General features: G+C 35.6%; 1 protein-coding gene across 4 annotated transcripts in view; it reads left to right on the top strand.

The window, feature by feature from the left end:
- Nucleotides 1–23,665, top strand: part of scat (VPS54 subunit of GARP complex scat) — a 124,808-nt gene extending 101,143 nt beyond the window's left edge. For all 4 annotated transcript variants that reach the window (XM_089091392.1, XM_089091390.1, XM_089091391.1 and 1 more), the window contains exons 14-16: nucleotides 1,697–1,892; nucleotides 21,740–21,900; nucleotides 23,481–23,665. In XM_089091392.1, the coding sequence (XP_088947518.1) occupies nucleotides 1,697–1,892; nucleotides 21,740–21,900; nucleotides 23,481–23,589 (466 nt within the window). In that variant the 3' untranslated portion in view covers nucleotides 23,590–23,665. The remainder of the gene's footprint in view (nucleotides 1–1,696; nucleotides 1,893–21,739; nucleotides 21,901–23,480) is intronic.
- Nucleotides 23,666–23,880: the final 215 nt, after the last annotated feature.

The following is a 23,880-nucleotide window of genomic DNA, read 5'->3' as shown; positions in this document are numbered from 1 at the left end:
ATCTGGAATAAGCCCTTTTTAGGATTGTAGACGCCGAGGGGGTAAACGCCGGCCACCCTTCCTAGGCATGGATGCAGTGGTGTGGGATATTTTGGCCTGGTACGAGGGGCATCATTTAACCAAAATTTGAGCTTAAAGCAAAACGATTAAGACTAGTTATTTGATTGTTCTCAATCGTAATCGAAGTTACGATAATCGAAAAATGTGAGAACATTTGTTTTGCTTTTTTGTTCTTAAATAATACGAAACGATCCTACCAGGCATTTCTGCAAGTGTGTGAAAATCTTCATGAACGCCAAGCCCACACCCTGCCTTCCAAAAAACGAAACCTTTAAGAGTTTCCCTACAAAATCTTACGTTTTAGTAGAATCGTCTATATTTGCGATTTTCAAAGATTTACTACTACTACTACTACTACTACTAACAACTCACCGCAGCACCAAGCCGCTCAAAGATTTGATCTTCCTGATATACATTTGTGCACAAATTTTGACATTCGATCATAAAATGATTTAGAGTTTCCCGACCTTTCAAATAGAATAGACCATAAATAGACTCAAGGAAATGGATTGTGGTCATAACTGCTCAAATATTCGTTTTATTGGTTTTCGTTTTATGTGTTTTCCTCTGTCAAAGCATACACCATTTTTGAAAGAGATGTTATTTAAATATACATCTCTTTCAAAATATTACAGATTTTTAAATGAGATCTCTAATTTATGGAAGTGTTTTTGCCTTTAAAGACAAAATAAAATCAATTACGATCGCACTCGTTTTGTCACTATTTCTTTTTTTCTTTTTCGTTTCTTCCTTTCAATTTAGGATAGTATACCACTTCAGACTAGATAGCTAAAGGAAAAAATAGTTGATATATATATATATATATATATATATATATATATATATATATATATATATATATATATATATATATATATATATATATATATATATATATATATATATATATATATATATATATATATATATATATATATATATATATATATATGTTTCTTAAAAATTAACATATAAGGAAATAATTCGTAAAATTCAAACCCTTAACTGTTCGGAACCAACTATTTCCGTAGTCGAGTTCGATTAATGATTGAGCTTGAAGAAAAGCTGGTTTAGTTGATTTGCTATATACGCAAGAATGACCAATGCCAGAAATATCCTCAAAAATCTTTTATTACACCCCTCCCCCCTCTCCCGCCTTAAAATTTTATATATACGTTGCCTGCCCTTAGATAGCCTCTAAGGAGGTATTTTGGTAATGAAAGACAGTACCTACCGCCTATGTAAGTAATATCATCTACTATAGACTGTTTGAAGACGCAAAACTTGAGCGAAGGTGATGAGAGTAGCCACATATGTTTCACAAGTATATATTGAACGTTTTCCAAGGGAATTAACTTTGCTTTCTTTGCTTCAAGGGAATTTAACTAACTATTAAATATGCTTTCTTATCATATAACAGATGCTATTTGACAATTCTGTAGTCATTCTGATCTCTAATAAAACAATATTTTACCTATTGAAAGGCCATACCTCTAGTATAAGTGATCTCAGCAAAAATGTGGATTTTTTTCCATTTTATGACTTTTGGATGGAAACATTTTACTTTTTTCACTTTTTTTCCTAGGTTTCTTTGTCACCAGTATAAAAACACTTTCTCTTACTTCTTTTTTTCTAGGATAAAGTCTCACTTTGAAAGTCTTTTGGGACCATCGAATTTGAATCAACTTCGTCATTTAGACCAAGTAAATGTCGACTTTTGTCATCATGTCACAGAAATTGAAACCAAATTGGTGTCTCTTCTTCTTGATTTTTCTGATGGACAGCTGTCGGGATGGGATGCTCAAACGGCTCCCCCCTCTCCTGCATTTAAGGTAATAAAGCAAAGTTCTGTCAAACAAGACAATTTTGTTAAGCAAAATTGACCAAACGCGGTTGCTATATGAATTCCGACTGGTATGACCTGATATAAGTCAGTATAAAGTATGGCCAGTTGGTGGCCACATTCGAAGTGGACGTGGCGTCATTGTTTTTTCTTTAGTGACGTGACTTTTGTAACAAAATTGTTAAAGGAGAAGCAACATGGAAAAATTACAGCGAGTCTTAAGAGAAAACAAATCCTATAAAATGGATGTTTCTTTCATTAACCAGAAGAGGAATTGAATTCACACCAGAATTTTTTATTCAGTTGAAATCGCTAATTTGACAGCTCAAGACTTAAAACTAAAGAATAATGTGATGGTTATGCTGTTGTGTAATTAGAAAATCAAAAATATATACATTATTTTACTAGTACTATATATTAGTATGATATATAGTTCTATATAGATAGTACCGGGAGTACAGTCTTTGCCCAGGCCCCGCACTCGGCACATGGCAAGCCTATATACATCTGGTTCTCCAATTACGCATTAGCATAATCATCGTTTTATTCTTCGGTTTTAAGTCATTGGGTGTCAAATCAGTAAGTTCAGTTGAATTAAGAAATTCTGGCATGAATACAATTCCTTGTTCCTGTTAATGATTCACAGAGTCATACATTTTATAGGATTTTTATTTTCCTGTCATTCGTTTTAATTCTCACTGTTGCTTCTCTTGTAACCTCAGATTTCGTTTACTGTTCGATGTGATTATCGCTGTCGCTTGTCTTCTAACCATAGACTTTCGTCCATCATTTCGATGTTCATTTTCGTTCATCATTTCCTCATATATTGTTTCCATGGCTTTAGTTCTAGCTGTTTGGATTCTTTCATAATCTTATATAATTTTCATGACGTCATCAAACAGTTCGTGGTAACGAACTGTAAGTAAGGAGTGACGCGCCTCAAAAGTAACCGAAACTCCAAAAGATAGTTTGATACCAATAGACATTATTTGCCTGATTTTCCAAGAAGGAGGGAAACACCCTGTAAAAGTCGAAGAATTTTAAGGAAAATAACACCAGATTCAACCTATCAGAGAACCTTATTTCAGAGCTTTGGCCTCTAATCTGAAAAAATGTGGAATTTTCTTTCTTTGTTTTTTGCCGGAAGGAAGATGCGTGTTTTTTTCTTCTTTTTTTTCAGGTGTGATCTAGTCACCCAGTGGTCCTAAAATATTGAGAAAGGGCTTATTCGAACGGAAATTAAAATTTGTAGTGCTCTTTTTAAGTAGCCAAAAAGATTGGAGGGCAGCTAGGCCCCCTCCCCCACTCTTTGTTTCCCAAAATTGTCAGATCAAAATTTTTAGAAAAGCATTTTGCTTAGCATAGTCGAAATGTCCATAGACTATGCCTTTTGAGATAACATGACCCCCACAGCCCCAGGGGAAAGGTCTAAATTATAAAATTTGCCCATTGTTTGCGCAGTGTATTTGTTATTGGGAAGTATGCATACATTTTAGGGGGGGGACGAATTTTCTGCTGGAGGTTTTTCCAATAACAGAATTTTGTATGGGGATGAAATTGTCAGGGGAAATTTTACATTGGGAGAATTCGCCAGAATTCCTATACACCATTCCTTATATGTCTTGCTTTCTCTTTCCCGTCTCAATTTTGCGCGTGAAGTTGTTAAGGGTAATTGTCCGGGGTAAATTTTCACCGGGATAAAATTGTCTGTTCCGCCTTCTAACCACAGTTCGCTGTGCAAAATTTTCGTTTGCAATTCAATGTGATTCTCACTGTTGTTTCTTCCATTCCTTTTGCTTTAGCTGTTGCGATTCTTACTTTCGCTTGTTTTCTAATCACATATTTGTTTGTGCTTCATTTTCGTTCAGCATTACCTTAAAAAAATTTCCATGCCCTTTCCCTTAGCTGTTTCGATATATCTTGTCACATTTGATGGTCCGGGCTGTTTGACAAACATTTCTTCTTGTTCATCAAACGAAGTGTTTGTGAGTCAAATTATGTCATGTTGTTTGTACCTTGTTTAAGGAAATATATTTTAAATTAGACGTAGCCCCTTTGTAAGACTACAACTTGGTTTCCTTAGTGTTTCAGTTACCGTTCGCCCCATCTTTACGTCCTTTGGGGCTGGATGTGGTTTTACCAGCGTCTGCTTCAAACTTGCCTATATAATTACATTCTTTATCACGTCCTTACAATTAACAATATCCCTAGCTATTGATATTCCTTCATTAACAGTTTTAATATGATGCTCAAACAAAATGTTTTGTATGACACTTAACAGTATGATGCTCAAACAAAAATGATAGCTGAATTTGCTGTTAGAACAAAAGTGACAGAGAAAATAGCAACGAATTACAAACGAAAATTATGCACAACAAAGTCTTCGGTTAAAGCTAATTATATCTGTCATATTTCTTGGCGATCCATATTGTCTTTCGGGCTAACATCTGACAATCAGAATCATGAATTTACAAGCAAAATTGTGAATTTGACAACTTTGGTCGAATTAACAAATTTCAGAGCTGGGTGAAGGACTTATGCTCGCTCGTGGGTCCTGGACGGTGGGTTCATAATTATTTTTTTCTTCTATAGTTTTCAATTAGGCAATTCCGTTATATGAACTTCTTTCTTCCACTGGTAATTCTTAATCTTGTTCAAAGAATTTAGTGTGCCAGTGCAAAAAAAGACATCTGATTATTCCCAATAAATAGTTCCATTCCAAATCCAAATAAAAAGATTATAAACCTTCTATCCTCATGCGAGCAATAATTTTCTCGAAAACTGCGTCATATTTATTTCTTCTGAAAGGCAAACGACCATTTTCTGGCCTGAAAATAAAAACGATCTAGATAGATCAAGGCTTTGGAAAAATTCATTTCTTTCACCATTAATGTAAAGTACGGCTTGGATAAGAGTGATAGCTCTAATCAAACAGTTCGTGGTAACGAACTGTAAGTAAGGAGCGACCCGGCTCAATGGTAACCGAAACTCTAAAAAACGGAATTTTGATACCAATAGATACATCAAAAGAATCGGATTTTTAATCTGATTTCAAAAATATAAGTTTCATCAAGTTTAATCTTACCTATCAAAAGTTACGCGCCTGAGAAAATTTAGCTGATTTTCGAAAAAAGGGGGAAAGACCCCCTAAAAGTTATAGAACCTTAATGAAAATCACACCATCATATTCAGCGTATCAGAGAACCCTCCTGTAGAAGATTCAAGCTCCCATCTACAAAAATGTGGAATTTTCCATTTTTTGCCAGAAGAAAGATCACGGATGCGTGTTTATTTGGTTTTTTTTTTTTTTTTTTTTCGCAGGGGTGATCGTATCGACCCAGTGGTTCTAGAATATCGTAGGAGGGCTCATTGGAACGGAAATTAAAAGTTCTAGTGCCCTTTTTAAGTGACCAAAAAAATGGAGGGCAACTGGGCCCCTCCCACGCTCATTTTTTTCTCAAAGTCACCCAATATGTCTTTTAAGATGACAATCCCCCACAGTTCCCAGGGGAAGGGCTGAAAGTTATGAACTTTGCCCATTGCTTACATATTGTATTGATTATTGGGAAGTATACAGACATTTTCAGGAAGGATTTTTTTCTGGGGGGGGGCCTGGAGGAGGGGGTTACTCGGGAGAATCTTTCCCTGGAGGATGTTTCTTTTGGGTAAGAGACATTTCTATGAAGGGGGTGCCGGATTTCCAAGCATTATTTAAAAAACGATCAGAAATCAAACATAAAAAAAAACAATTTCCAACTGAAAGTAAGAAGCAACATTAGAACTTAAAACGAACAGAAAATATTACGTATATGAGGGGGTTCTCCCCCGAGGTCAATACCTCGCTCTTTACGCTACAGTTTTTTTTTGTACTTACAAAAGAGCTATCTATTCTAATTAAACGACCTTTGTGATTCAGGGGTTTGTAAATTAAATTTTTTTTTAACTTTTAACGTAAAGAGCGTGGAATTGACTAAGGGGAGATCCCCCTCATATACGTAATAACATATACGTCATAAAAAAAAAATAATACAAAAAAAACAAGCGATACGGCTCAATAGTAATCGAAACTTTTAAAAACGGAATTTTGATGTCAATAAATGTATCAAAAGAATGGGCTTATAATGCTGATTCTAAATATATAAATTTTATTAAGTTTAGTATTACTCATCAAAGGCTACGAGCCTGAGAAAATTTACCAGCTTTTTTAAAGAGGGGGAAACATTCCCTACAAGTGAAAGAATTTTAATGAAAATCAAACCGTCAGATTCAGGGTATCAAAAAACCCTATTACATAGGTTTCACGCTCATATCTGCAAAAATCTGCAACTGTGTATTTTTCGCCAGAAGAAAAATATACGAATATAGAAGTTCGTTACATAATTTGATTTGTAAATTACGTCAGTACAAAATTTAGAGACAGCTATTTAGCAAAAGAAAAGTAAATTTTTATGCGATTTTTTTGTACTTATTCAATGACGGCGAGCCAAAATAAAAGCTGCATTAACTAAAAAACAATCAGAAATTAAATAAAAAAAAGAAGTTTTTTAAACTAGTAAGTAAGGAGCGACATTAAAACTCAAAACGAACAGAAATTATTCCGTATATGAAAGGGGATGTCCCCTCCTCAACGCCTCGCTCTTTACGCTAAAGTTTTTTATTGTTTTAAAAAATAAAGTTGTGAGACAGAGTCAAACTTTAGCGTAAAGAGCGAGGGCGTTGAGGAGGGGACAGCCCCTTTCATATACGGAATAATTTCTGTTCGTTTTAAGTTTTAATGCCGCTCCTTACTTCCAGTTTAAAAAACTTGTTTTTTTTTATTTAATCATAGGCTCGGCACAATGTATTATTTATTTTTTTGGTTTCCATACCAGGGTACTTCTTATCGAAGGAGTTGTCGTAGAAACTTGGAAAAGGGCTCATTCGACTAGAAATTCGAGTGGCTTGTGCCCTTTTTCATAGTCAAAAGTGATTGGAGGGCAACTAACCCCCCCCCCCCCCCAGCACCACGCCCATCATTTTCCCAAACACATTCAATCAAAATTTTGAGATAACCTTTTTGTTAAGCGTAGTTGATTTCCAGATAGAAAATATATTTTTGAGGAAGACACTCACACACAGCCATCAAAGCAAGGTTTTTTAGTTATGTCCTGGGGGCATAAAAGAACAATATTGGCACAATTTTTGATTTATTATTTTTTTTTCTTTAGACCAGGGCACTTTGTATTGAAGAAGTTGTCGTAGAAACTTCGCAAAGGGCTCATTCAATTGGAAGTTGGAGTGGCTTGTGCCCTTTTTAATTGTCGAAAGTGATTGGAAAGTGACTAACACCCCTTCCACGCCCTCCATTTAGTTATGCCCTGGGGGCATATAAGGTTTTTTATAGAAAGTATTGTCGTAGAAACTTCGAAAAAGGCTCATTCGATTGGAAATTCAAAGGGCTAATAGTCGAAAGTGATTCGAGAGCAACTATCCCCCCTCTCACGCTCACCTTTTCCCCAAACACATCCAATCAAAATTTTTAGATATCCATTTTATTCAACGTAGTTTTAAGTTCTGGAAATTAGGTCTTTGAGGATGACAACCCCCACAGCCCTCAGGGCAAGGGTTGTAAGTTATGCCCTTTGGGCATATCGGTTTTTGTAGAACGCGTTGTCGTAGAACCTTCAAAAAGGGGTTATTCGATTGGAAATTGAAATGGTTAGTGCCCTTTTTAATAGTTGAAAGTGATTGAAAGGCAACTAAAACCCCTTCCACGCACACCATTTCCCCAAACACATGCAATAAAAATTTTGAGATAGCTATTTTGTTCCACGCAGTTCAAAGTTCAGGAACTTATACTTTTGAGCAGGACACTCCCCCAACAGTCTTCACGGCAAGGGTTATAAGTTATGCCCGGGGGGTATATAAGGTTTTATTGAAATCTCTGTCGTAGAAACTTGAAAAGGGGCTCATTCGATTTGAAATTCAAAGGGCTAGTGCCCATTTTAATAGTCGAAAGTGATTTGAGGGTAACTTGCCCCCCTCTCACGCCCGTCTTTTCCCCAAACACATCCAATCAAAATTTTTAGATAGCCATTTTATTCGACGTAGTTGAAAGTTTTAGAAATCAGGTCTTTAAGGATGACAACCCCTCCCCCCACAGGCCTCAGGACAAGGGTCGTAAGTTATGCCCTGGGGGCATATAAGGTTTTTATTGAAAGTGTTGTCGTAGAAACTTCAAAAGGGCTCATTCAGTTGGAAATTGAAAGGGTTAGTGCCTTTTTTAATAGTTGAAAGTGATTGGATAGCAACTAACGCCCACCATTTTCCCAAACACATCCAATCAAAATTTTGAGATATCCATTTTGTTCAACGTAGTTGAAAGTTCTGTAAATTAGGTGTTTTAGGATGATAACCCTCTCAGATCCCTCAGTGCAAGGGTTGTAGGTTATGCCCTGGGGGCATATAAGGTTTATATAGAAAGTTGTTGTAGAAATTTCAAAAACGGTTCATTTGATTGGAAATTGAAATAGCCCTTTTTCATAGGCAGCGCAATCGCAGTGCCTAAGTAAAGAACGATGTTGGCACAATGTATAATTTTTTTTTTCATACCAGGCCACTTCCGGTCGAATGAATTGTCGTAGCATCTTTGAAAAAAGCTCAATCGATTGGAAATTGTAATGGTTTGTGTACTTTTTAATAGCCAAAATTAATTGAAGGGCACCTGACGCCCCTTCCCTTCCAACCATTTCCCCAAACACATCCAATCAAAATTTTCAGATAGCCATTTTGTTCAGCGTATTTGATTGCCAGATAGAAATTATGTTTCTAAGGAGGACACTCCCCCAAAGCCTTCAGGGCAAGGGTTGTAAGATATGCCCTGGGGGCATATAAGGTTTTTGTAGAAAGCGTTGTCGCAGAAACTTCAAAAAGGCTCGTTTGATTGGAAAAAAAGGGCTAGTGCCCTTTTAAATAGTTGGAAGTGATTGGAGGGGAACTAATCCCCCTCTCAGAAAGTTCTGGAAACTAGGTATTTAAGGATGACAACCCCCCAACAGCCCTCAGGGCGAAGATTATAAGTTATGCCCTGTGGGCAAATAAGGTTTTCATAGAAAGCCTTGTCGTAGAAACTTCAAAAAGGGCTCAACTGATTGGAAATTGAAATTGCTAGTACCCTTTTTAATAATCGAAAGTGATTGGAAGACAATTAACACCCCTTCCATGCCCACCATTTATCCAAGCACATATAAGGTGTTTATAGTAAGCGTTGTCGTAAAAACTCAAAAAGGGCTCATCTGATTGAAAATCGAAAGGCCTAGTGCCCTTTTTAATAGTCGAAAGTGATTAGAAAGCTTGAAATTTTCATAGTAAAGATCGTTGTGGGTATAATGTTTAATTTGTTTGTTTTTTTTGTTGTTGTTGTTTAGACCAGGGCACTTCGTATCTAAGGAGTTGTCATAGGAACTTCGAAAAGGACTCATTTCATTGAAAACAGAAAGGGCTGATGCCCTTTTTAATAGTAGAAAATGATTGGAGGGAAACTAATCCCCCTCCCACGCCCACCCTCCCATTTGCCTTTATGTTTAAAAACTAAATGTTGCCTAAAGATTAAATTAAAATGCAATGTGTTAATGCTAATTCCCAATAAGGCATCTCAGCAGTATCCCTAGAACGACTGAGGGTATTATGTTCAAACTTTCGGGGCTACTTCTGCTCTTAAAGTTTAACCAATTCAAAATATTGTAAGTGTATCCAAGCTATCAAAGAAAGTAAACGGATTCTTTAGCTAATGGTATCAGATTTTCCATTTCAGGTAAACTAGAGGAAGTATGAAACTAAACTAAACACTACTATTTTTGTCCAGATTTTTAAAAGGGTGCATGTTGTTAAAAATTCCTGAAAACTTTTCTCCAGCATACAAATAGCACGAACAGAAATTACAATAAATAACCGAGTCAAACTGAATACGAGCAGAAATTAACATAAGTTGGGCTCAAAACCCCTATGCCTTCCCAAGGCAAGAACATAATTTGCACTTTACTGAAAAAAATACAAATGAATGTGCATTGTCATTTTAATATGCATATACTGATATTAAGTAATCAAAATGTTAATATTATTTGATTTATTAAAGTTATAAAAGTAAAAACATTTATATTTTTTTCAGTAAAGTGCAGATTATGTTCTGGCTATGGGAAGGCATAGGAGTTTTGAGCCCAACTTACGTTAATTTCTGCTCGTTTTGAGTTTGACTCGGTTATCTATTGTAATTTCTGTTCGTTTTGGGTTTCATTTATTTATCGATGCTGATTTGAGGTAGTTTCACGCTTGGTAGATTATTTACTTTAATTTTTGTTCATTTTTTGTTTAATGGAGTTCTTTACTTTTCTTTGAAAAAATTATTTTGTGGAAAAAGTTTTTTTTTCAGTTAATTTGGTCGTAAAATGACCCATAATCAAATATAAGAAGCTGCTATAGATGTTACATTCTTATGTGCTGGGGGCTTAAGTCTTTCTTGGGGGTGGGTGACCTCACTCAGAAGGTGGCCTATGCCTATGCTATAGAGGTTAAATTCCTTTGTTTTTGGGGTTTAAGTCCTTTTCTTTCATAAGAAAAATAATTCATTTGCTCAATAATCTTAGCATACAACAGTGTATTGGACTTCGATAATGCGACTACCATTCTTAAAAAAAATAACTAAATTACTTTCAGTAATATTCAGTTTGAGAATAAAATATTAAATGGTGTTTTGCAAGCTCTTCTAATCCCGTCCTGGCTAAGTGGACGTGCGCTGGTTTGAGAATTCTTTGTCCAAGGGGCACGGGTTCGATCCCTGGCCTGGCCAGTTATTTGGTTTGGGACGAGGGTCAGTGGTGTGACTCTGTAAGCTCAGACAGAGTGAACCCAGCTCTAAATGGGTATCAGGGGAAATCTGGGGAAGGTAAGCAGGAAGGGTGTACGAAAGCACAGGATGGCTGGCCCCCAACCCACTATTGCACTTTCTGGCTGAAGGACCACGAAATGGAGATCAGCACCGCTGGTTTGGACCTTAAGGGTATAGTGCCGGCATACTTACTTACTTACTTAAGCTCTTTCTAAATCGATATGACAATAGTTTGTGATTCTTTTTGCAAACAAAGATCAAATTTATTGAATAAAGACTTTAACATTCAAAATATTGATGTTCCCTTGTGATGGGCTCCGATCGATGTTGGTATAACTGAGAATCAACGAAGGATTATTATGGATTAATGAGCTGGAGTCCATGGTGTCTATGGATATATATTTTTTTTGTTAATTATTACGGTAGTTAACTAAAGTGTTTTTAGTTTTATTAGCATTCTATAGTAAAATTTGTATTAAAGCCAATCAAATTTGAATGATAAATGATATCCATGTGGAAGAAAACCTTACAAAAGCGGTATAAAAGAGAAGACCCAATGACAAATACAAACGGACAATCGTTTCTACAGAGCGACTTGAAGTTCGATCCTCTTTCTCCAGAGGAGAGTTCGATAGCCACTGTTGGTTAAGGAGGTATTTTCATTTTGGACTTCATAATATGTCTTGATATGACCCAAATGGGTTATTTTTTCTGTTTTAGCTTATAGTAAAAAAAAAAAACCTATCAAACAGTTCGTGGTAACGAACTGTTTGATAGGAGCGATCGAGCTCAATAGTAACCGAAACTCCAAAAAATAGAATTTTGATACTAGTAGATTCATCAAAAGAATTGGATTTTTATGCTGATTTCAAATGTTTTCAAATATATAAGTTTCATTAAATTGAGTCTAACCCATCAAAAGTTAAGAGCCTGAAAAAATTGCCTTATTTTTAAAAAACGGGGAAACACCCCCTAAAAGTGATTGAATCTTAATGAAAATCAAACCATCAGCCTCCTATCAACAAAAATGTGGTATTTTGTATTTTTTGCCAGAAGAAAGATCACGGATGCGTGCTTTTTTTTTCAGGGGTGATCGTATCGATCCAATAGTCTTAGTATATCGTGGGAGGGTTCATTCGAACGGAAATTAAAAGTTCTAGTGCCCTTTTTAAGTGACCAAAAAATACCTTGCTCTTTTTTCCCAAAGCCCCCCCCCCCGTCCCACGCCATTTTCTTCAGCATAGTCTAAAATCTAATAAATATATATTTGAGGATGACTTAATCACCCACAGTTCCCGGGGGAAGGGCTGCAAGCTATGAACTTTGCCCATTGTTTACATATAGTATTGGCTATTGGGAAGTACACAGATGTTTTCAGGAGGGATTTTTTCTGGTGGGGCTCGGAAGAGGGAGTTACGTGGGAGGATCTTCCCATGGAGAATGTTTTCTAGGGGGAAGGGACATTTCTATGAAGGGGGCGCCGGATTTCCCAGCATTATTTAAAAAACGATCAGAAATTAAATAAAAAAAAACAAGTTTTTTCAATTGAAAGTAAGGAGCAGCATTAAAATTTAAAACGAACAGAAATTATGACGTATATGAAGGGATTCGCCCCCTAGTCAATACCTTGCTCTTTATGCTAAAGTTTTTTAGTGCTTCCAAAAGAGCTATCTATTCTAATTAACGTCCTTTGTAATTCGAACAAAATTCTAACTTTAGCGAAAATAGCGAGTTATTGACTAGGGGGTGAACCCCCTCATATACGTAATAATTTCTGTTCGTTTTAAGTTTTAATGTTGCTCCTTAGCTGGTTTCCCTTCCCTTCCAAGGTGGTTAAATGAACTTCCTGCACAATGTCAATGAACTTTTGTGTGAATGATCTTGAGCTAGCTCCCTCCATAGCAATGATATTAGAATGGATTTCACATAAAAGGATGAAAAGTCATGTCTCCTCGGTAGTTAAAGTCTGCAATTAGTGAAAAATACTTATAAAAATAATAGCGTTAGGAGGAGCAAACTAAGCGGAGAAAAAACAAATTCAAGAAAAACATCAAAGCCAGGCAACTGAAGTATCTTTTGCAAGAAAACAGCTCTACGTGAAAAATAGAGGCAGAATCCTAGAAAATGCGTAAAACAGATTAAAAGAGATAAAAAGAACGCCCAAAAAACAGTACTCGAACACACATAAGGATGATTACTAAATTCTCTTTTGGTTCAGATTGAAAGGCAATGAATTCTTGCGCAATAAATGACAGAGAAAAACGAACCACGGCATGTAACCAACAATTCAAAAGCCTATTTAAAAGAGTGCCTGGTGAAAAAAAATTGCTATTTATACCTATGGTTACCCATTATTTCGATCAGTCTTAATAGTCAAAGTCTATTGCGAAAATAAATTTAGGAGGATTTCAAAAAATGGCGTAAAAAGATGTAAGTCAAGTTGCCTCGATAGTTAAAGTCAGTAATATTAAAAAAAAGTAGCAAAATGATGTCAAGAGAGCAAGCTAAACGAGAGAAAAACCTAGAAAAATATCAAAGCCTTGTCTTGTACTAAATTTTATTGTGATATAGATTTAAGACAACGGCTATCGAGAAGCAGGAATGGGTAGAGAAAAATCATGGTTGCAGCGATCGCTGCAACCTAGTAAAGTTCGGCTTGGGTAAAAGGGATGACACTGTTTTTTTCTTTTTCAAATGATATGTATTATGATAAAAATATTACAAAATTGTGGATTTTTCCTCCTAAGACAAATTTAAGATTTCAAAACAAAACTAACAGATATCGTCAGAAAATGTGCAATAGCGACTGCAGCGATTTTTATGTTTGTAAGAGAACTGAATTCTAAAATTCCCTGGACAAAATGGAAATTACTTGGAATATTTTGCGGGGGAGGGTTACTGAAGTTGATCTTTTCTGGGGGTAGAATTATCTGCGGAGGAATTTTGTAAATACTTTAAATCTAAAAATTCGATTGTTATTACTACATAGGGGGATTTTCCGTGGAGAGGGAATTTTCCGCGGAGAAAGTGTCAGGGGGAGGAATTTTCCTTGAATTTCCTTTCTTTTGAGATTGCATCAACGAGGGACGGGTACGCTAGTCCCCTATATAATGAAGACTAATAGGCTAAAAAATAAACCGCAAAGGCTAACAACCAAGAAAATATACAATCAATTAACTTAACAACTCCAACAATTACTAATCAATTGATAACAACGCCATCCCCTGAACTGGCCTTATTCCAAAAGACAAGTTTTGGACCTGAATCTGTAGAGCTTAGAATTTGAAAATCTTTAAGACCGAACTCAAACCAATCCTTGGCGTGAATACCTTTAATGCATATTTTGTTTGTTAAGCTAAAAACTCAGTTTTCTGTGGCATTGCCTGGTTGTAGTATTAATAGGGAGACATGTACGAATATTAATTGAGTTCTGAGTAGCTCTAATCGTGGTTGCAGCGCTAGCTGAAGCCTAGTAGGGAACGAACCACGGCCCATAGTAACCCAAAATTAATTATTATGAAAACAAATTGGATCAAAATAAAAATGCACCATTGGAATCGCCATGGCCGAAAACCTTGCACATGAAATTCATGGTCAGCGAAAAAACTGAAATTTACGAAACATGACCAAAAACTCTAAGCATGAAATTTACAGTCATCAAGCTAGAAGAACAAGGAAAATCACTAGTTTGGCATGGGAAGCACTGATGTCTTCTCTTTTTTACAGTTAAAAAGGGCGGTTAAAAGGGCATAAAAAGGGCATAAAACAATATGAAAAGGAGGAAGCTAAATACCGATCAAAACAAAATTCGGTAAAACTACAGGGCTGAAAGTCCAGTGTAAAGATGTGTCGTTGATGAGTAGGGGTATTACTTATGATATGTCTTCAATGCTGCTTGTGGTTGTAGAGATTCATGCAACGCATAACTTGAACAGTAGAAAAAGCTTGACAGTAAAAAAAAGTGTTTATATTGCCAAGTGCGGAAGTATATGCTTAACAGCAGGGCTGACAAAGTAGAGGGCATCAAATATACTGGTTTTTAGCTTTGAAGGGATTTCTAAACCAGAATCAAACCTGTTTTAAACAGTTTTTAACCTGTATTAAACAGAATTAAAACAGTTTTTCTGGTATATTAGCCGAATAAACGTTTCCACATTTCAGTCTGATTTTCTAGTACACTGGTGTGAATGAACTCTTCAATGGCAAGGTTCTATAATCTTGAAAACTACTTAATGGTTATTGCAACTCCTAAAGTGTACTTTTCCACTAATCACTTCAGCAAACGTCGATGTTCATCCCTCTCTTCTTTCATTCTATTGGGATGATAAATTGTTTAGTTTCTTGAATGATATTCAACTACAAGGAAATGAACTTTGGTTAAAGCTAGCTTTATGGCTGTCAGACTATTGCAAGATGTACGCTCCTTTTTTGCATCATTTCAAAGTAGTAACTGACAAATATCTAGGTTGCCCTATGTAGCAGCATAATGTAAAGCTGTTAGTTTACAGCATTTATCTCATTATCCTGCACAGCCAAGGGTGTGTCCAGGGTTTTAATGGAGGGAGGAATATTTTTTTTTCAGGGGGGGGGGGGGGCTACAAAAAAACGTATCAATTTTTTTGTATTCATTTCTGTACGTTTTTACGAGTCGGACAAAACTTTCGGGGTGCGAGAGGTTCAAACCCTGTATTCCCTCTTTGGATACGGGCTTGAGCGCAGCCATATTTTAAAGATACATTATCCCTTGAAATTAAGGCACCTGTATTGATAACACATTATATGCATTTTTATTTTTTTACAATAATGAAAGAAACAGTGACGCAATACAGCAGTGAGTGACGTAGTATGTTCTATAAAAATTATGACGTTACATGATAATGAATCAAATCCCTCAGATGCTCGAAATGAGTTCTACTTAACACTTTTGTTCTTCTTCCTCCTGGGCTAGTGGAAAAAAATGTTTTCATTAAAGAAAAAAAAACAACAAGAAATGGAAACAAGTCTTTTATTTCAATAGAATTGAACAGTAAATTCAAACTTTATATGAAGGAGGACACCATCATATAGCCAGCCCCCTTTTGCCTCAACTAAACTTTTTTATTTACCATCGACAAGCGCTCTCCTTAAAGTATTTTACCAGTTGCCTTGGAAAACATTAAAAATTATTTAGATTTTTGAAACTCTTTTCCAAAGTATATAATCTCTTTTATCCTTGAAGCGTTGTAATAAAAACAAAATTAACTTTGTATTACACTGCTCTTGTGTCAGAGTTCTCTTTTTTGAAGCGATGAGGTAAAAATGTCAAACCTTAGCGAAAAGAGGAAAAGGGACTTATACGGACGACAGCTCATCTCATATACAGTGTAGTTTGTATCTGTTATTATTTTTAACGTCAACCTTAACATTCATTTGAAAAAGCGGATTTTTAATATTTTAGTATTAAAACAATACCCCAACACTAATTAAATCTCAGAGCGTAGTTGGAAAAATATACAATATTTCGAAAGATCTGTCCGAAAGATCTGCTACCTTTCGAACATAAAATCGACGGAAGAGTCGGCAACTACAATCTGCAAAGATGGAGAAGAAGATGACCTTCAAATTAGGCTTGTATTACAATGAGTTTAAAGGAATTATAACTATATGGAAAGAACTGAAGAGTAAAGCTTTCAATTGACTGGGGTGGAGAAGAAGTATGTGCAGCTGTGTTAGCCTCAGGCGACTCAATGACGTTTTCAGTTGTTAATAGCGGTAGTAGTACTAGAATCATGATTTCAGTGGCATCTGTTCACATGGTTCCATTGCATCGCGATTAATAGGTATACTGTGCGCAGTAGATCGCTGGTTTGGTCCCGGCTGTAATCCTTGTTTTGGTCTTTATTAACAGTTGGCTTTGTGGCAAAAAGTCAAAAAGAGGTAAGGTGAGATTGTTGAGTACGGTATAGGGGAGGGGTGTTTGGTGTAAAGTGGTATCAGGAAGCACTGAAAAATTGAAAACAGGATAACTAAGACATGTAGCCTACTAAGTGATTGTAAAGATACCCGAGCGGTGCCAGGGAATCCACTTGAATCTTTAAATTTTAGTGCGACAAATTGAGCTTTTTTCTTTGTAGTTTTGGGAATAGTGTGTTTCTGATATTTCTTTTTTTTTTTTTGATCTCTTTATGCACTGTTTAATCATAGGCAGCGCGCTAGCGCTGCCTAAGTAAAGAACGATTTGGGCACAATGGTTTTTTTTTTTTTCAGTCAGCCACTTCGTATCGAAGGAGTTGTCGTAAAAACTTTGAAAAGGGCTCATTCGATTGGAAATTGGAGGGGCTAGTGCCCTTTTAATAGGCAAAAGTGATTGGAGGGCAACTAGCCCCCCCCCCCACCCCATCATTCCCCAAAACACATCCAAACAAAATTTTTAGATAGCTATTCTTGTCAGCGTATTCGATTACCAGAGGGAAAATATAATTTTGGAAATTATGCTCCCCCACAATCCTTAGGGTAGGATTCGCAAATTGTAGCTTGGATGCATATAAGAACGATGTTGGCACAATTTACTATGTATTATTTTTTCCTTTATAAATGTATTCTGCCAAAAAAAAGGTTTGTCTCAGAAAGTTCTAAAGGGGCTTTTTCTATTGGAAATTGAGAGTTCTAGTGCCCTTTTCAATAGTCGAAAGTGATTAGAAGGCAACTACCCCCCCACGCCCCGCCGTCCCCCAAACACATCCAATCAAAATTTCGAGATAGGCATTTTGTTCAGCGTAGTTGATTTCCAGATAGAAAATATGTTTTTGAGAAGGACACTCCCCCACAAGCCTCAGGGCAAGGGTTTTAAATTATGCCATGGGGTCATATAAGGTTTTTATAGAAAGTGTTGTCGTAGAAACTTAAAAACAGGCTCATTCAATTTGATATCCAAAACGCTAGTAAGCTTTTCCGTAGTCAAAATTGATTGGAGTGTAACTCGACCTCCCCCTCCCCAATGTCCAGAATTCCCCACAACACCTCCACTCAAAATTTTAAGATAGCAGTTTTGCTCAGCGGAGTTGATTTCCAGATAGAAATTTTTTTTTTTGACGAGGACACTCCCCCACAACCCTCAGGGCAAGGGTTTTAAGTTATGCCCTGGGTGCATATAAGATTTTTATAGAAGGTGTTGTCGTAGAAACTTCAAAAGAGCTCATTCGATTGGAAGTTCAAAGGGCTAGTGCTCTTTTTAATAGTCGAAAGTTATTAGAGGGCAACTTGCTCCCCCCCCCCACGCCCCTCATTTCCCCAAACACATCCAATCTAAATTTTGAGATAGCCATTTTGTTCAGCGTAGTTGATATCCAGATAGAAAATATGTTTTTGAGGGGGAAACTCCCCCACAACCCTCGGGGCAGGGATTTTTAGTTATGCCCTGAGGGCATATAAGAACGGCGTTGGCACAATGTACTATCTATTATTTTTTCCTTTAGAGCTGGGCATTTCATATGGAAGGGGTCGTCGTAGATACTTCAAAGTGGCTTATCCGATTGGAAATTGAGAGTTCTAGTGCTCTTTTTAATAGTTGAAAGTGTTTGTAGGGAAACTAACCCTCCGCCCCCACGACCATCATTTCCTAAAACACATCAAATGATAATTTTGATATCGCCATTTTTTTCAACGAATTTGATTTCCAGATAGAAAATATGTTTTTGATGAGGAAACTCCCCCACAACCCTCAGGGCAAGGGTTTTAAGTTATGCCCTGGGGGCATATGAGGTTTTTATAGAAAGTGTTTTCGTAGAAACTTCAAAACAGGCTCATTCGATTAGAAATTCAAAGGGCTTGTGCCCTTTTTAATATTTGAAAGTGATTGGAGGGCAGCTAGCCCCCTCCCCCAACGCCCATCATTCCTCCAAATAAATCCTATAAAAATGTTGAGATAGCTATTTCGTTCAGCGTAGTTGATTTTAAGATATAAAATATGTTCTTGAGGAGTACACTCCCCCAAAACCATCAGGGCAAGGGTTTTAAGTTATGCCCTGGGGGCATATAAGGTTTTTATAGAAGGCGTCGTAGAAACTTCAAAAAAGGCTCATTCGATTGGAAATTAAAGGGCTAGTGCCCTTTTCAACAGTTGAAAGTGACTGGAGGGCAACTAGCCCCCCCACGCCCATCATTTCCCCAAACACGTCCAATAAAAATTTTGAGATAGCCATTTTGTTCAGCGTAGTTGATTTCCTAATATAAAATATGTTTTTGAAGAGGACGCTCCCCCAAAGCCCTCAGGGTAAAGGTTTTAAGTTATGCCCTGGGGGCATATAAGGCTTTTGAAGAAGGCTTGTCTTAGAAACTTCAAAAAAGCTCATTCGATTGCAAATTCAAAGGGCTAGAGCCTTTAATTGTCCAAAGTGATCGGAGGGCAACTACCCCCCCTCCCCCGCCACGCCCATCATTTCCCCAAACACATCCAATAAAAATTTTGAGATAGCCATTTTGTTCAACGTAGTGGATTTCCAGATATAAAATATTTTTTTGAGGACACTCCCACACCGCCCGCTGGGCAATAAATGGTAATTATATCCTCGGGGTATAGTAGGTTTTTATTGAAATATTGTTCATAGAAACTTGAAAAGTGGTTGGTTCGACTTGAAATTCATTAGGATAGTTCCCTTTTTAAAAGTCGAAAGTGATTTCAGGGCAGCTGGACCCCCTCTCACGCTCGCCATTTTCCAAAACACATCCAAACAAAATTTGTAGATGGCTATTTCATTCAATGTAGTTGAAAGTTTTGGAAATTAGGTCTTTAAGGATGACAACCCCACAGCCATCAGGGCAAGGGCTGTAAGTTATGCCCTGGGGCATATAAAGTTTTAATTGAAAGCGTTGTCGGAGAAACTTCAAAAGGGCTAATTCGGTTGGAAATTGAAAAGGCTAGTGCCTTTTTTAATAGTTGAAAGTGATTGGATAGCGACTAATGCCCCTCTCACGCCCACCATTTTCCAAAAGACATCCAATCAAAATTTTGAGATATCCATTTTGTTCAACGTAGTTGAACGTTCTGGAAATTAGGTATTTTAGGATGATAACCCCCCCAGAGCCCTCAGTGTAAGGGTTGTAAGTTAGGCCCTGGGGGCATATAGGGTTTAAATAGAAAGCTGTTGTATAAATCATAGGCAGCACGATCGCGCTGCCTAAGTAAAGAACGGGGACACTCGAGAACAATACAAGAAACGGGGACTAAGTAAAGAGGAGGAAACTCTCCCACAACCCTCAGGGCAAGGGTTTTAAGTTATGCTCTAGGGGCATATAAGAACGATGTTGGCACAATGTATTATTTATTATTTTTTTTTCTTTAGATCAGGGTACTTCGTATCGAAGAAGTTGTCGTAGAAACTTCGAAAAGCGCTCATTCAATTGGAAATTGGAGTGGGTTATGCCCTTTTTAACATTCGAAAGTGATTGGAAGGTGACTAACACCCCTCTCGCGCCCACCAATTCCCCAAACACATCCAATCAAAATTTTGAGATAACCATGTTGTTTAACGTAGTTGAAAGTCCTGGAAAATCGGTCTTAGAGGTTGACAACCACCCTAACAGACCTTAGGGTAAGGGTTGTAATCTATGTCCTGGAGGCATACCGTATAAGGTGTTTATAGAAAGCGTTGTCGTTTCCAAAAGGGATCATTCGATTGGAAATCGAAAGGCCTAGTGCCCTTTTTAGTAGTCGAAAGTGATTGGAAGACTTGACATTTTTATAGTAAAGATCGAAGTGGGTATAATGTATTATTTTTGTTGTTATTGTTGTTTAGACCAGGGCACTTCGTTTCGAAGGAGTTGTCGTGGGAACTTCGAAAAGGGCGCATTTGATTGAAAATAGAAAGGGCTGATGCCCTTTATAATAATCGAAAGTGATTTGAGGGCAACTTATTCTCCTTCCAATCCCACCCTCCCACGCCCATCCTCCCACACCAAGCCTCCCATTTCTGCTCTTAAAAATTAACCAAATCAAAATAGCGTATGTGTACCCAAGCTATCAAAGAAAGTAAACAGATTTTTTTTTGCGAATGGTATCAAGTTATCCATTTCAGGTCAACTAGAGTATGAAACCAAATTAAACACTACTATTTGTGTCCATATTTTTAAAAAGGTGTATGTTGTTAAAAATTGCTGAAAATTTTTTCTCAAGTATACAAATAGCAGGCCAAACTTTAAATTCTTGAAAAACGAATAGATTTAAAGTATTATTTTCTTTTTACCTGAAAAGACTATGTCAATATAAAACGAACAGAAATTAATTAAAAACTTTTTCCCCAGAATAAGTTTTTCAAAGAAAAGTAAAGAACTCCATTAAACAAAAAATGAGCAAAAATAAAATCAAATAATCTACCCAGCGTGAAACTACCATAAATCAGCATCGATAAATAAACGAAACCCTAAATAAACGGAAACTACAATAAATAACCGAGTCAAACTCAAAACGAGCAGAAATTAACATAAGTTGGGCGCAAAACCCCTATCTCTTCCCAAGGCCAGAACAAAATTTGAACTTTACAGAAAAAAATATAAATGTTTTTACTTTTACAACTTTAATAAATCAAATAATTTTAACATTTTGATCACTAAATATCGGTATATGTATATTGAAATGACAATGCACAATCATTTGTATTTTTTCAGTAAAGTGCAAATTATGTTCTGGCCTTGGGAAGGCATAGGTGTTTTGCGCTCAACTTATGTTAATTTCTGCTCGTTTTGAGTTTGACTCGGTTATTTATTGTAATTTCTGTTCGTTTTGGGTTTCATTTATTTATCGATGCTGATTTGTGGTAGTTTCACGCTGGGTAGATTATTTGATTTTATTTTTGCTTATTTTTTGTTTAATGGAGTTCTTTACTTTTCGTTGAAAAACTTATTTTGGGGAAAAAGTTTTTTAAATTAATACTAGTATAAGATCAGCTTAAACATGTATAATTTTGCATCGTAATCTTTATCTCTTTTTCTCTTTTTAGGCGATTGGTAAACAGCTGATGAAAATGCATGAAGCCATAGGAGTTCTGCCTTTGGATCAACGAACCAAATTGACAGTTAGGTTTATTCAACTCCTCAAACAACATTTGAAGAGACATCTATCTCGACTCAATATCGTGAACGACGGGGGCCCACAACATATGTGAGTATCTTTCCGTTTAGCTTCTTTGTTTGATCAGGGTTTTGAGACTAGACAAAAAACATAGAAAAAAAAGTAAGCAACAAAAGTGTCTATGCATTTTTTATATTAAAATCTGCAGTATATGTTGTGTATTTTTTTTCTCTGTTGTTTCCTGTTCTTGTTGTTTCAATAAAATTCTCTCTCTCTCTCTCTCTCTCTCTCTCTCTCTCTCTCTCTCTCTCTCTCTCTCTCTCTCTCTCTCTCTCTCTCTCTCTCTCTCTCTCTCTCTCTCTCTCTCTCTCTCTCTCTCTCTCTCTCTCTCTCTCTCTCTCTCTCTCTCTCTCTCTCTCTCTGTCTCTAGGCTAGTGGTCAGACCAAAACCACAAATATAATGAAAGGAAAAATTAAAAAGTTCTAAAGAAATAAAAACTCATGAAGTACAAAAAAGAAAAGTTTCTTATACAGAGTAGCCTATAAGTATCAAATATTAAAATATTATAAATAATAGTTAAGGGTATGAATGACCCCCCCCCCATTCATACCCGAAAACTGTATTTTTTTAATATTTTTCGTTTGGGCTTTTCAAAATTATAAAGTTTTTAAGGCAGCTCCAGATTTTTGTCAGTGCTGCGTCGTTGAATCGTGAAAAAAGTGCATTTCTTTAGATTTTATTTTCACTGTCAATGGTACCCTTTTCGTTTGTAAAAATTCAAACATTAAAATCTGTTGAATCTCCAAAGATAGCTACTAATTCAAAGGAAAGCTACATTTTCCTTAGCTGTTTTGGCGCAATTAATTTTTTTTTCTTTTTTTTATTATTTATTTACTCATTTCACCCACTTTTATTTTTTTTTTTTTTTTTAGATTGGTGCCCAAAACAAAAAATACTGAACTGATATATATATATATATATATATATATATATATATATATATATATATATATATATATATATATATATATATATATATATATATATATATATATATATATATATATATATATATATATATATATATATATATATATATATATATATATATATATATATATATATATATATATATATATATATATATATATATATATATATATATATATATATATATATATATATATATATATATATATATATATATATATATATATATATATATATATATATATATATATATATATATATATATATATATATATATATATATATATATATATATATATATATATATATATATATATATATATATATATATATATATATATATATATATATATATATATATATATATATATATATGTGTGTTTGGGTAAATTTCACGTAACCAATTTTAGCGGCCAGATTTTATTTTCACTGTCAATGGTACTTCAAAGTATATTTGGTCACAAATTTTCAGCGTGTTTTCCCTAATTTGGTTTTTACAATTAAGTTAATTAAGCAATTAAGTTAATAAACTTGGAGTTTTATTTTGGCTATAAAACTTTAAGAAATAACGGGTATGCTTGTAAAAAGCGTTAAATTTGTTGAAAACAGTGTATGATACAAACAAACAGATACATAAAAAATTAGGTCAGTGTAGCATGATTCAAATTTATTTTTGTAGGTCGGTTGTGTCAGAAATCCTGTTTTTTATCCAAGATTTGAAGAAAGCGAAACTAGTGTCTGCTAACGAGCAAGTCGAAAGCTTTTCACGGGACTTGTGGCCCACTTAATCAACTACTTAATGAACCACCGAAAAGTTTCTCTACGTTCCTTTTGTTTTGTTATGTTTTCATGAAATTAGAAAGATTTTTTTTAAGTTATTGGTGTACCTTTGAGTTTAATTGAAGCTGTATAAGGGGGTGGTTTCTTTTGTGACTTGTAGATGAAGTTTGTTTTGTATTTCTTGGTTAGGGTTTCCACACCAAATGGTACCTCACTCAAATTTTGGCCCGGACTTTACTGAAAAAAACACAAATGAATGTGCATTGTCAGTTTAATATACATATACTGATATTTAGTAA

The sequence above is a fragment of the Artemia sp. Qi Xiang Cuo genome, chromosome 7 (assembly GCF_049724085.1).
Source record: "Artemia sp. Qi Xiang Cuo chromosome 7, ASM4972408v1, whole genome shotgun sequence".
Taxonomy (NCBI): domain Eukaryota; kingdom Metazoa; phylum Arthropoda; class Branchiopoda; order Anostraca; family Artemiidae; genus Artemia; species Artemia sp. Qi Xiang Cuo.
Note: the sequence above shows the minus strand (reverse complement) of the source record. Positions and strands in the feature narration are given on the sequence as shown.